The sequence below is a fragment of the Meles meles genome, chromosome 12, assembly GCF_922984935.1.
Source record: "Meles meles chromosome 12, mMelMel3.1 paternal haplotype, whole genome shotgun sequence".
In the NCBI taxonomy this organism is placed as follows: Eukaryota; Metazoa; Chordata; class Mammalia; order Carnivora; family Mustelidae; genus Meles; species Meles meles.
In genome coordinates this window covers 19,630,182-19,644,599 of record NC_060077.1, presented here as the reverse complement: position 1 = coordinate 19,644,599, position 14,418 = coordinate 19,630,182, and the positions used below count along the sequence as shown (strand labels likewise).

Genomic DNA, 14,418 nt, shown 5'->3' with positions numbered 1-14,418 from the left:
CCGGGGAGAGACCCCAGACCATGACACCCCCTCCAAGAGGCCCTCGGGAAGACGGGGAAAAGCCATCCTGTTGTTCTCACTAAATGAGCTGAGCCACAGATCCGGCATCTGCTGGCGATAACTGCCGTCACTGTTTAAACGTTCCTCGGAATGTTCATTTTTAGCATGGATAATTTTGAATCATTTTCAAATCAACCTTTCCTGGCAATGAGCAGATATGATTTGCTCCCACGAAGTCACCCACAGACTGTCCGAATCTGGTGTCACCTACACCGAGTGCTGACAGATTTGTATCATAAATGCTCTGTGATGGGTTTTTTTAGCTCACTGGACTGAGCTGCCTCCCTTCCTCCCTGTCCTGCCAACATCCCAAACCCAACTTCCTGCCCACACCCACCACCCAGCAGCCCCTTCCACATCACAGAGGCCCATAGCATGGACCTCGTTCTCTGCGTGCAAAGGACTGAGAGGAGCCGTCTGGAGGCTGGGCTCCAGCCCCAGCTTTAGGATCTGGAGAGCAGAACAAAACCTGGGGGTCCCCTGCCCCAGGTGACCTTGGGCAAATCCCCTGAAATGGGAGGACGGCTGTCCTGGCCACACCAGCACTCATATGTGGTCTGCTCCTCTGTGTCTATGACATCCCCTCTGCCCCTGATATTTGGGTCTGAAGCCCCGGCTTTGAGCCCTGGAACTTTTCCTGAGAGCCGCCCGGCCCCTTGCTGCTGTGTGCCCCTGCTGTGTCCTCCCAGGCCCGTGAGGCTGCAGCCTCCTTCCCGCAGTCGCTCACCCGCACCCGTCTCCGGGAGACCCTGTGGGCTGTGCCCTGACTCACACCGCCCCCTGTGGCTTCCACGGGGCCCTTGCCAGCAGGACAGAGCATGCTCTCAAGTGCGGAGCGCCAGCGTTCCCTCCCAGGGTCCTGGGCACAGGGATGCATCTGCTGCTTCACTCCCAAGGCCCAGACCAGTGCCTTAAAGGCCTTGGATGGTCCTCTCGAACCCAATCCTTCATTGTCAGATGAATGAATGACCCCAGCCCATCCCCCTCTCTGGGTCTTGCTGTCTCCACTCAGCCACCGCAGCCTTAGACTGTCCCCGCCCTACTGGCACATTCATTCTGCAGGTGGCAGCCTGGTGCGTTTCCCGCTGGGACAGCTGATGTGGGTCAGTGACTCCCATGTGGTGGCCAGAGGACAGGATGGAGGCACATGGCAGCCCTGGCAGGCCAGGCGGAGATGGAGGCACAGACCTCACAGTGGCGGGGCCCGCCACTCCCCCAGCCCAACAAAGGTCTGTGCAGAACCGGACAAGAAGGGATGAGGACAGCCTGGGAACGAGTGAGATTTCGGAGGGTGCCCCATGCAGCCCAGGTAACTGATGGCCTCTCTCCACTTCGAGCCATTCTGGAACCTTCTACTTCACCCCTCCTCGGTGCGCCACAGCACTTGCACCGGCCCACCACCTGACCTCCCTGCAGCTAACGGTACAAAGCCACAACACACACCCTGACTAGGACAGCACCAGGCAGAAGAGCGGGGGGACAGGAGAGAAAGGGGGTGACAGAGGGTCTGGGGGCAGGAACCAGGGGAAGGGGTACCTGGCATCTGAGGGGCAGCTGCTGCCCACACGTCACTCTCACTGGGACCACCTGGGGGTTGCAGCTGCCTGAACACAGATGTTCCCCCCAGGGCACGAGGCAAGCTGAGGGCTCACGCCCCTCAAGCCTGAGACAGCACCACGTGTCCGAAGCTCCGCATGCTTTCACTTGAAAGCCTCCTGACCTGTAGGAGCCCAGTTCCATTCTATTCCCGTCGGCGACCCCGAGTGATGGGCCCCAGGATGTCGGCACACCCCCATCTCCTGGAGCTTCACCACCAGCAGAGTGAAGGGGACCCCCCCCGCTCCGACCTGTGCACAGTGCTGGTGTGTCTGCATGGGGAGCAGGAGGGGCACACGGTCCGCCCCCACACCCCCATCCTCCTGGGGGTCCTGGAACTCCCCTCTGCAGTCTCTACAAACAATTCACAGTCCAGATGCAAAACCCATGGCACACAATGCAAAGGAAGGAGCCTCCCATGCTCGCTGCCTCCACCGGGGACACCCCAAGCCCAGTCCCGCCTGCTGCACCTGCTGCTCCTTGGCCTGCAGCACTCTCCTCTGCCTGTCCCCGGTCACACCAGCAAAAGGCTTCTCCTTCCTCGCGGGCACCTGCCACATCACTCCCTTCAATTGTCCTTCACCTGCTGCTGCTTGAAACAACCCTGTGTTTGCTAATCTGTTGCCTGTCCTTCCCACTGGGATATAAACTCCTCAAAATCAAAAGTCACTGCTTTTCTTGTTTCCAGCTGACCGCCCAGGCTAGGTGCCGAAAAGTACGTGTTGAACGGCCGTGGATGAGAAATCGATGCTTGTGTGACGACCCTGGGAGCCACCAGGAGTCGTGCCCCACCAGCCCCACAGTCCTGCACGCGTCAGGGGCTCGGGTGCCCTGGACCATGGAACCCAGGGCAGGGGGTCTGTCTGGAAACAGACGGGCCCCATGGGGTCAATGTGCCAAGGGAGGAACGTGGTGGAGCCTGTTGAGAGAGCAGAGGGCTTGTGACCTCCAGACCCCAGGTCATTTCCATTTACGGCACAGGGGCTCAGGGCACCTCCCCCTGTGACTCGGGAGGTGGGGGGTGCACGGCTCTGTGGAAGGGGGAAGCTGCTGGCTCCCTGCTCTATGCAGTCCAGCATCACCAAACCCACAGATCTCCAAGAGGAGTCAGAAACTCAGAGTTATAAATAAGATTTTTCAATTTCTAAACAGTTTGGGATGAAATGGGATGTGTCTGTATAAGTGTTTAGCTTTCCAGGGACCTCCGGAGACACCTGGACTGACCCTTATCTCCTCCGCAACCTCCTGCCTTCAGCACAGAATTTCATGTTCCACTGGGGTCTAGAAGCCAATCAAGTCATTCCCATGCAGGGGCCAGGGACTGATCATAGTTGAGAACGTCCCACCCTGGGGCATTGGCATTTTTAAAGAGTACTTTTTTGGGCGCCTGGGTTGCTCAGTGGGTTAAAGCCTCTGCTTTCAGCTCAGGTCATGATCTCAGGGTCCTGGGATCGAGCCCCACATTGGGCTCTCTGCTCAGCAGGGAGCCTGCTACCCTCTCTCTCTCTCTCTCTCTGCCTGCCACTCTGTCTACTTGTAATCTCTCTCTGTCAAATAAATAAATAAAATCTTTAAAATAAAGTAAAATAAAATGCAGAGTACGTTTTTTTTTCTCTTCCAAGCTTGCCTTAAACCAGTGAAACGAACATCTAGCTCTCAGGGCGACCGCGCAGCTGCCAGCTTCCATACTCTGGTGCAGAGAAACCCAGGCAGGAGTGCCTCCTCCACCCTTAGCCCCAGGCTCCAGGGAAGGCCGTGGCCCCATCGGAGAAGAGGACAGACGCTCCCCTGGTGCGCCGGGCTCTCCCCCCGACTCCCCTACAACACAGAGGCTCCATGGCCCTGGGACGGAAGGCAGAAGATGCTGGCACACCTGCCTTGTGCACACAGACCCTTGGGAAGGACCAAGGCTCCGCACAGGGCTGCTGCAGGGAACTTGAGGCAAAGGTTTTGGTTTTGGTTTGGTTTTTTGCTAAAAGTGTAGAATGTCACAAATGTCACCCATCACAGGGTCTCCCCGATGAGTGGGGCCACCCGTGTGCCCCGCCCGCACGCTGAGGTCAGAAGGACACGTTGTCAGGGCTCGGGGACCCGTCGGGGCTCAGGGACCTGGCGCGGCTCTTACCTCCATTGGCACCACCTGCATCAGGATGGCGAAGTTGGTGAGGTGAGTGCAGCGGCAGATGGAGTAGCTGAGGTTCCCCTCGGCGAGCTCACAGCCCTGGTTGGACCAGATGCCTTCTCCGGAGCTGGGGACACAGGAGAGAGTGGCAGTGGGCTGAGAGCACAGACATGCTGGTGTCCATTAGAAGGACTGCGGGTACCCGCCCTGGACCCACAGCCCAGGAGAAGACACGTGCTTGTCCTACGACCCACCAGCCCCACATCTGGAGAGCTCTAGGCAGCACGCCCAGGGACATGCCTGGGGGGTCCTCGCCCGGGACAGGTGACAGCACGAAAGCAGCCCAGGGCCCGCCACAGGGCGCACACAGACGTGGGAAAATGCGGCACGTCCATCACAGAAGTCTATCCGCGTGGTGGGGAGTGAGCCCTCGCACCTCAGGTCCAAGGTGCAGTCGGGGAGGAGACACGTGCACAAAGCAGAGCGGGACGGCATGTGCTCCACGGCCATGGCCCTGAGCGACACGCGCGGTTCCGAGGACACCCCGACTGGCCACCTCCCGTGAGAGGGGCTGAGACCAAGCTGTCAAAGGGGTCTTTGCTTTCTTACAACATTTCACTTTTTTACAGAAGTGACTTAGGCCTTGTGTTACTTCGTGATGTCTCCGCCTGGCCAGAAGTGGCTGCAAGCAAACATGCTCAGGTGTTCACTGTGGTTTCCTCCTATGCTAAGAACATCAGGGATCATCATTTGCTTCGGTGTCTCTCTGTCTTCTCAAATTCCCAAGATGTTTCCGCGAATCTTTCCAGAAACGACACCTTTGAGTTATCAGCAAAGACAGATGTTCATTTCAGCCAAAGGCTGGGCCCTCGGGGAAAGCTTTTATGAAGATGAGCACATTCAAGGGCAGTGGTTTCTCTCTGTGGACGCAGCCCATGAGGGATGTGGCCATCCCAGGAGGGTGCCGGTGTCCTGTGGGGGAGCATGAGCTGGCGGCACTCATTTCCACCCCCGAGGCGGGAGTGTCCCTGCGACGACGACGAGGTGTGACTGCATTCTGGTTTAGGCCTGGCTGCTGTGGGAGCCAAGGGGGGAGCAGGGAAGGGATAGTCAGCCACGCTGGCTGCCGGGCTCCATGCAGCTCCTCTGTCTGTCTGCCCAACGCAGATGCCACACTTCCTTCCACTGGAGGCCAACCTGAACCCAGCGGGCGCTGGACCACACGAGGCCGGCCAGGGGGATGAACGACACATCTTTCCGTACACACAAATCAATTAGGATTTAAAAACCAGGAAGGTCACATCTTCCCAGATGGAACCACAAAGGTGTAATGACACATGCATTCGCCAGGGTAGCTGAGCCCAAGGCGGCACCGCCTCCCGTGGGGTAAGGACCCACTTCCCTGGGGCGAGCCTGTCCATGAAGGATCTGCCGCGTGAGCCAGGCCAGGCGACAATGAAGAACATAAGACACGCACAACCCAGTGACCTAGAAGTCAGCGTCTGAGGAGAAGCTGCCCGCTCGCACACGAGACTGAAGTGTGGGATAAACGTGATCAAATCCGACACAGCAGCTGAGGCAGTGTGGGCCGAGTGCAGCACTGAGTGTGGTGGGATGGGAGGAGAAGCACGGATCTGAACAAGACCATGGATTTTTGTTGAACGTAATGATAACTCACACTGAGGTTATTGAGAAAACACCTCAAGCTGTCCATGCTGCGGCCTCCAGAAGGGCGTGGAGAGAGGTCAGGAAGGGAAGACGGTCCATGGGACACACTTGCTCGTACTTTCTAGAAGAATAATGCGCCAGTGTATTCCCTGTACCACTTCCTAAAGTCTAAAGTGAACCAGCATTCTCAGTGCAGTGAGAACATCTTTGAGAAAATAAAGAACACTTTCTGAGACAAACAGAAACTGGCAGCAGACTTGCGCTGAGGTTCAAGGAATATGCTGGACAGAAATTTCAATCTACAGACAGAACAGCTGGAAATGGACGAGAGTGAAGGAAAACATGCAACTGTTGTCTTATTTTCGGTGTCTCTAATAGGCAACTGATTGAAGCAAAAATTTTAGCAAGGCGTCGTGTGCTTCTGGCGTCTGCATGGTCCAGGGAGCGACCAGAGCGGGACAGGGCATGACGCTGCTGTGATGATGCAGACTGAATGCAGAGTGGTGTCCTATCACTTGAGGCAGATGCAAGGAACCAGAGGCACGTATACTGGGAGCCCTGGGACAGCCGCTACAGAAGATCAAGGCAGCTTAGAGGTCAGTCGTGGCGATAAAGCAGCGTTGTGACATACGTCCTGATTCCAAGTGACGTAAGAAAAGAGAACACAGGAGATAAGGAAGAGATGAAGAAATTTGAAAACGGGGCGCCTGGGTGGCTCAGTGGGTTAAAGCCTCTGCTTTCGGCTCAGGTCATGATCCCAGGGTTCTGGGATCGAGCCCCGCATCGGGCTCTCTACTCCGCGGAGAGCCTGCTTCCTCCTCTCTCTCTGACTGTCTCCCCGCCTACTTGTGATTTCTGTCTGTCAAATAAATAAATAAAATCTTAAAAAAAAAATTGAAAACAGGCAGTAAGACGGCAGGTTTCCGTCCAAACACATCCGTAAGCACATTAAATGCCAATTGTCAAAACCCACCGATCAAGAACAAAAATGCTCCAAAGGGATCAAAAAGCAAGATGCCACCACACACAACCTAGAAGAGACTCACTTTAAGCACAAAGGTGATAAATAAAGAGGTTGAAATGTAAGGTGGGGACAGACACAGCACCCAAGCATGGAGCAAGGGAGCCAGAATGGCTGTGTTAAAGGTAGGCCAGGTGGGACTCATAGCAACCAATATCCTCACCAGGAGAGGGACGCAGAGCAGTAAGGGTCAGTTTCCAAGAACACGGAATGATCCTAACTAGAAAGGCTACTAAAAACACACCCAAACCTGGAAAAATATCAATGGAGAAAGAGTTCCCTCACGACACGGAGATGTAGCCATCCTTTCTCGTGAACCAGTGGGACCAGCGGGCCAAAAAGTCATAAAGTCACAGAAAGCCCGATGAGCACTATCAACGCGACCTCGCCGGATATATCAGACCCCACCAGGAGCAACAGTCTCGAGGGAAGCAGGGTGTTCACCAGGACTAAACACATGCTGGGTCATCACACAAGATCTTAGAAACTTAAAAGGACTGAAATTTTTTTAAAAATTGGATGTTTTCCTTCCTGTCTTCTTGTCAACAGAAATCGATTACCAATCAGGAGCGGAGAGGTCTCTGGAAAATCCTCATTGCATTTCAAAGCAGCACACGGCTTGAAGAGGAAGCTGTGAAAAGGCTAGAGAACATTTCATGAAAACGTGGGCCACGTGCTGACACTGCGGGACTCAGCCAAGTCAGCATCTGCAGGAGAAGCGTAGCCCGAAATGCCTGCATCAGAAACCATCAGGGTGGTGCCTGGGTGGCCCAGCGGGTTAAACCTCTGCCTTTGGCTTAGGTCATGATCTCAGGGTTCTGGGATCGAGCCCCACATCAGGCTCTCTGCTTGGCAGGGAGCCTGCTTCCATCCACCCCCCCTACCGCCTGCCTCTGCCTCTCTGCCTGCTTGTGATCTGTCTGTCAAATAAATAAATAAATAAAATCTCTAAAAAAAAAGAAAAGAAAAGAAAAGAAACCGTCAGGGCCTCCACCACCGCCTCCCGCGCCCTCAGCAAATGGTGTGCCTGACAAGCAGACAGGAGTAACTGAGGGACAGAGAGACAAAACCAAGCAGTCGAGAACAAACGCAGGGGAGAAAAACCAACGAAGCCAGAAGCCGTCTCTTTGAGAAAGACAGTGAGGCTGACAAATGTCCAGTATGAGGGACCGCGGAAGGAGAGAGGGACACAGCCAGCAGACACCCAGCATGGAAGGGGCGCGCACACAGGCCCACCACCATGCTCACGCTTTAACCACACTGCGGACAATTTTTCTGAAAACCCAACTGTCCAAACTCACAAAGAAGTAGATGGCCTGAGTAGTTCTGTGTCAACCAAAGACGTTCCATCGTGGCCAGAGGCCAGCCAACGAAAAAACAGGCTCAGGCGGCCTCACCAGTGAGTCCGAACGAACGCGAGGGGAAGAAACAGACGCGTTCTGCAGAAACCATCCCACCCGTACCTTTCACGAGGGGACGGCTGCCCTGGTACAAAAACCAAAGACATGACCAGACAAGAAAACTGCAGACCAGTGTTCTCTGCGACCACAGATGTGGTCACCGTCTGCAGCGAGTGATGCTCAGATCACCTCGAGCAAGTGGGGTCTCTGGGAGCGCAGAGCCGGCGCACACTCAGCCACACTCGCCGCCACCCAGGTGCATCCCCGGACCAGAGGGGGCGCCGCAGAATGCCACCCGGCAGTAGACGGTAGCAGGGAGCCATTAGCACAGGCGACAATGGGGGGTTTTCACACTCAATGACGGAAGCCAGACACGACACACACGGTGGCTCCATCCATGCAGCACGCTTGCAGACGTGGAACGGTGGGGGTGGAAGACACGTCCGTGGCCACGAGAGCTGGAGTCCGAGGAGTGGTGGGGAGTGGGCCCGGGGATCTGGCAGGGTCGGGCACTGGCCTGCATCTGGACTGCGGGGCTGACACCGCTGGGCTCGTCTGTCCAAACCCCTAGAGCCACGGGACCAGTGTGCCTATCTCCGACGGGCGCTACCTGCTAATAAGGAAGTCCCTGGGGACGGGGATAGAAGCGTCCTCATGCTGCATGCTGGGTGGTGGTAGCCCTGGGGACCGGGGGCAGAGAACAGGAGGGGAAAGAGTGTTCTTTGACATCATCCATGATGTTTCTGTTGTTTTATTCTTGAAAATATAAACACGCTGATAATGGTAAATTTGCGGCAACAGGTAAGTGGTTTTCGGAATGTTCTCTGTACTTCTCTCTGTTCTGAAGACGTCTTCAAAAATAAGCGCCAGCAGCATATTCTGTTGCTACCAAACTCCGTCTGCCCCACTCCATCCATAAAATATTTCCCTGCGATCAATGCCCCCAAATTAGGATGACCATTTCTAGACGGACTTGTCTCTTCATTTTCATAATTTGCAAAGAAATGACAGGCTGCAGCCGGCTGAACTTGGCCACGGCAAAACCACTACAATTAGAGCGCTGGCTATGCATTCTGCATGCGGTGTGATGTGTGCACTTAAGGGCACAGCCAGAGGAAGGTGCTCCCCGGACCAGAAAGAAGCAGGATTTGCTGGGCGCTGGGGGGATGGGCTGCAATTCCTGGCTGTGTGTGGAGCCGAGATGGGGATCAAGCATACGGCCACACCTGCTCAGCACCTTGGTCTGATCTCCTGGTCACTGAGAGTGGGGAAGGAGGGGGTCTTCTCTGACCCGCAGAGCCGCTGAGAAGAGCCCTGACCCCCAGCCCTGTCTGTTCCTAATTCTCTCTCATGCTCTCCTATGGCGGCTCCGTGGCCCCAGGCGGGAGGGGGAGGGAGGTTCTGCTTTCTATCCCTGCTCTGACCGTGGGAGCCATTCATGGGGGACCCCGCTCATAGCAGCATCACCATTAGAACTCCATCAGGAGAAGGTCCCCTGATAATGGGTGGGGTGCCTGTGAAGACGAGCAGGGATGGGTGTCCAGCACAGAGGGGGACAGTGGATTCCAAATTCCTCGTGGAGGTACTGAGAAGGATGCCCTGGTCTGGGCCCGTGCTCCCAGAGCTTCAGCAGGGCTGACGTCAGTGCACCCCAGGGTGGCCTCTGGTCATCAGGGCCGTGAAGTTCTGAGAGGCCCACAGGAAAGAGCTGCTCACCCAGCCCCTCCCGGAAACCTCCCCGGTGCGACACCCAACCCCCAGCACAACCAGGGCCCAGCTCACTGCGCTTTTGGCGGACCAGGTGAGTGTTCTGAAGTGTGCTCCCAGCTTTAAAGGCTGAGTCCTACTAGGTGCTAACGTGGCCTTCAGAGAAAACGTGACCCAGCACCCGCTCCAGCCCTTGCCTGGGTCCTGGGATTTGCTGGGTGCTAGGGACAATGCAACCACGTCGTACGGACAATGCAACCGTGTTGTCTCCAGAGGGGTGACTGGATCATGACCCTACCAGGCACCGCTACCCACCGCCCCTGCTCCCCTCCCCCCATCCCTACCCTGGGGCCGCCCGCCAGCGGTACCTGAAGTCCAGGAAGGCGCAGTACAGGAACACCTGGTTGCTGCTGTTGGTGGCCTTGCTGCGCTGACTGTGGGACTGAAACGAAAGGGCAGAAATGCTTCATGAGGCCGCTGGAGAAGCCAGGCTCCCAACACTGAGCTCAACGCCCCACTCGCAGCCCCCAGAACCTCCGGTGGTGTCACAAGAGGCCATAGACTCCATCTCAGCCCTGTCGTGGTCCAAGGGCCACGGCATCCAGCCCACCTCACAATCCCCTGTCCTTCGCCCACTCCAGCCTAGAAGCCAGGGCTTCTGTCTCAGGGCCTTTGCACTTGCTGTGTCCTCCCTTAAGAATGCTCTTCCCCCAAGACAACACATGCCCCCCCCCATTTACTGTGGGTCTATGCTACATGTTAGTCCCAGTGTGGCCTTCCTGCCCACTCAAACAGCACCAGCCCGAGCAGCCCACCCCTTCCTCTGGTCTATTCTCTGTCCAGCCTTGCTTACCAGGCAGGAGGACATGCATTCACATATTTGTTCACTTGCTCTCTTCCCCCCTGGGATACACAATGAGTCCTTATCCATCCTGGGCACTGCTATGCCACTAGTGCCTGGCCAGAGAAGGCACACAGCAGGCGCTCACTACAGACTGGTTGAGTGAGAGGACAAAGAAACGACCAAGCGACCAGATCAACCCATGACCTTGTTCCTAGGACTCTTGTTCTCCCCGAAGAGAGAAAACTCCAGGCCCTGGACTTCTCCGGGATGCCAGCTCGGGCCCGCGGCCACAACTGCTCTGCCCAAAGCAGTCTCAGGGGTTCCGCCAGGAGCTGCAGCAGGAAGCTTGGGAAGCCAGGGCTGCTCCTGGACACACCCTGTCCCACAGACACAGAGTCACAAAGTCAGGACCTCTTCCGTGGCTGCCCACCACTCCCCCCATCGTCTCATCTGCTCCTAAGACCCTACCCCAGCTCCACGGTGGGGCTGCATGGGCCACCATGGGAGTCAGTCTTCTGCAGGACAGGGGAGCAACAGGACAGTTCCCTGCCACCTCAGCTCCAGAAGTACCAGCTTCTCTTTCCCGGCACCCACACATGCCTGCAGCAGTCCTGACGGGTGCCCCCTGCGCCCACCACAAATTCCGTCCTCTACTTCACACTAGGACCATGGCTGGTAGTCCCCGAGTGTACAACACAGTGACATCAATGCCGTGTCTTCCTGATATCTTGCCAAAACACAGAGCACGTGGAAGTACTCGCTGCATGAGTCACAGTGGAAATGCCACCTTACAGGCTGGCAGGCATGGTCCCTGATTTCTGAGGGCACGTGCGAGGACATCCGCCAGCAGCATGGCCCACTGCGCGAGGCCGCAGGAGAAGGTGCGTCAGAAACCAACAGGCCGTCCTCTCTCCGCACACATGACGCATCAGGGCACAGGGACTGGTGCTCAGGGAGACAGGTTCAGCTGAGCCTCAAACCCTAAAAGAAGCTGGAGGGACATATAGCACAACCCCAGACTCAAGAGATCAGTGGAAGCCTCTCTGCATCCTTACTGCATTCCCAGACCCTGTCCAAGGAGCCCGACTGCATCCCCAGTGCTCCCTGGGACATCACAGAGGGTGGTTCTCCAAGGGCCACAGCCAGGAGCCTGGCACAGCCTATCCTTGTGCCCCACCAACGGCACAAACCAGGGCTGGGGGCGGGGACAACAGCTTAGGTCTTCACAAGCCCTTGAACTTGAGAGCCGCTTGCCCCTCCCCATCCCATGTCCCAGCCAGTGTGAGCATCACGCTCAGACACGGAGACTCCTCCTGCAGCCGCTTGGGGACACAGGATGTTGTCAGCCGGGGAACCACGACACACAAACCCACCAAATCCAAAGTACACATAAGGACCAGGTACTCTCCCCCACCTGGAATCACCTAGGTGCCTTTGGCCCAAGTGGCCCTGGGCCCGCCCCCAGGACAACATCAGGGGTCACTGTGCACAGACAGGCATACCTGTGTGTTCCCACGTGACAGAAAGGCAGGTGGACACCAGCCAGGAGGGGAGGGAGCCTGAAGCCGGGCTCACACAGGACTGGGGCACTGAGGCCTGGAGGAAGAAGTGACACCCTCTCCCACTGACCGCAGTGTGTCGCCGGTTTGCCCCCCCTTCTTGCCACTGAGGCCTCTCCCAGTCCCCCTCTGACTCCAGATCCACATTCATGGGAATTTAAAAATCAGCTCTGACTGCAGGGAGCCCAGCACGTGTGTGGTCGGAGGGGTGGAGGTGCAGACGGCGCTCCCGGGGTCTGGAGCCAAGGTCACACCCCGAGTCGGGAACCTCCTGGCCTGGCAGCCGGGGCTCCTCCCGACGCGGAAACAGCAGACCGCCTCCTCATGTCTAGATGCGCAATCCAACTGGAACAGAGGCCCTCAGCACGTCTCCAAGAAAGGAGATCTAGAATGTTCCCAGGAGCTTGAGTTGTGAACATATGGGAGTGGTGCAGCCAGAAAGAGGAAGGTGAGTCGAGTCACGGCCTGGTTTCCTGGAGAAATGTGGGAGGCGTCGACGCCCGACAGCCTTGCAAGCGCAGGGACCAGGAAATGGGGCGCAGGGCAGAGCCGTCATCTGACCCCCTCCTGTGCCCTGACCCCTGAGGCCCAAGAGGTCGACAGAGAGAGGGTCTTCAGCAGAGAGCTTTTCCTGCTTCCAGACTCCTGACTGCCCCAGACACATCTCTCTGAGGTGTCACAAGGCCCGTGAAGCACCTCCTGTGGGGTTGGAGACTTCTTCAGACAACCCAAACGCTAGGGAGACGTCAGTGGGACTAACCAAGTATTTACTGTCTGCTGTTCGTAATCAAGGCACAGAAAGGCATCTGCTTCTCAGAAGAGGAGAAAAATCCATCAGATAACAACCTGTAAATGTTCCTTGCTTGGAAATCTGTTTGCTTTTCTTCCAGGTGTATGGTTTTTCCTACAAACATGGTGGGAAGAACTTGCCTGTCCCTACCCCAAGCAAACACACAGAAGGCTCTATGATTCTCAGTTCTGACCCTCAGCAGAGCACTGGAAGGACTCAGGGGCCCCACGCCCAGTGCAGGAGGCAGGGGCTCTGGGACGTGGGCCTGTCCCCCTTGCCCCAACCCAGCTCATCTCACCACAAGCCAGGGCCAGGGCTCCAAATGGCCGAGATGTCCCACCGTGGAGGAAAGCAAGAAAAACGGAAGTCATATTGGGAGACTGATGAGGAACCCCTTCAATCAGCCTCCAAATCCCGGTGTGTGCAAACATGTCTTATCTTTGGGAGCTCAGCAGGCAGACAGATCCCCTCCTGACAGATGCTCACACAGGCCCTGGCAGCTGGGGCAGGGATCCACAGAGGAGAGCGCGGAGGAATCCTCTCCAGAAAGAGGGTGGAGGGCAAAAGGTCAGATGGGGGAGGTTTGTGACTCAATGGAGCAGGGGCTCACTATCCCATGAAGGGCCCAGCAAAAGTGGGCCACATGGGGAAACTGAGGACACACCCACGTGCTGCACTAACCATTCACCCCAGGCTGCATGGGGACCAAAGGCACCCTTGTTCAAGGTGTCAGTCAGGTCATCTGAGGACACCTCAAAGGCCCTGACCCAGGCCCTCCCCCTGCCTTCCCTGTCCAAATGCTGCTGGAACTCCCTCCTGCCCGGACCCTTCCAGATGCATGAGGCCCCTTTGAGCTGGACGTGGCTGGACTCTGGTCTGTCCTGTCAAGGGACGTGTCCTGACCATATGATGTAGATGCCCGTGCGATACCAGCGTGAGCTCGTATTTATTTTCAGTGACAGCCCAACCCCCGCAACCTGCCTCTTCTGTGCACCTGTAGCTGAGCACAGCAGGAGGTCAGCATGCATTAAGGCCACCTGGGACCAGGGTCAGAGATGCCACAGAGCCCTGGGGACCAGGGGTCTGGGGGAACATGGGGCCCGCACATCTCTGAAAATGAGCGCTTGCCCATCCTTCCTCTGTTGCTGTGGGATTCTGTGACCCTCCAGAGGGAGCGGCATTCCCAACAGTGTCCTTCCCATATCCTCTATCCTGAGGACTCGGGACCCTCCCCTGGCAGCTCCCGGGTCAGCCCCGTGGGAGAGGACAGCACTGGGATGTCACACGGGGGCTGCCATCAGAACCACCTGCTGCAGCATGCAATGGAGAGCGTTTTCAAGTCCTGCCCCGGGGCCCAGGTGACCCCGAGTCCTGAGGTTCTCGGTGGACAAGGCACCAACAGAGCCGGATGGGACCCTGCGTGCAGCACGGAGCAAACCCGAGGAGCCGGAAGGAGGCGGGGATGTGGACGTGAAGGCGGCTGTGAGCTCTTGTCCATGTGGGACTTGGGGGCGTTTCGTCCCCATTTCACGTGAATGAGCAGCAGAGATTCTTGCATTTTAGAAAAGAAACTGCACTTGTGTTGAGTGGCGTTGAGTCACAGATGCTGTACGTGTTTGCTGCCGCTCCCAGAACCCAGCGCCGCCGCACA

At 56.8% G+C, this 14,418-nt stretch overlaps 1 protein-coding gene across 2 annotated transcripts in view; it reads right to left on the bottom strand.

The window, feature by feature from the left end:
* Positions 1–14,418, bottom strand: part of ADGRD1 (adhesion G protein-coupled receptor D1) — a 121,087-nt gene that overhangs the window by 30,948 nt on the left and 75,721 nt on the right. For both annotated transcript variants that reach the window (XM_046024578.1, XM_046024579.1), the window contains 2 exons: positions 9,943–10,016; positions 3,782–3,905 (listed from right to left, as the gene is read on the bottom strand). In XM_046024578.1, coding sequence (XP_045880534.1) covers positions 3,782–3,905; positions 9,943–10,016 — 198 coding nt within the window. The remainder of the gene's footprint in view (positions 1–3,781; positions 3,906–9,942; positions 10,017–14,418) is intronic.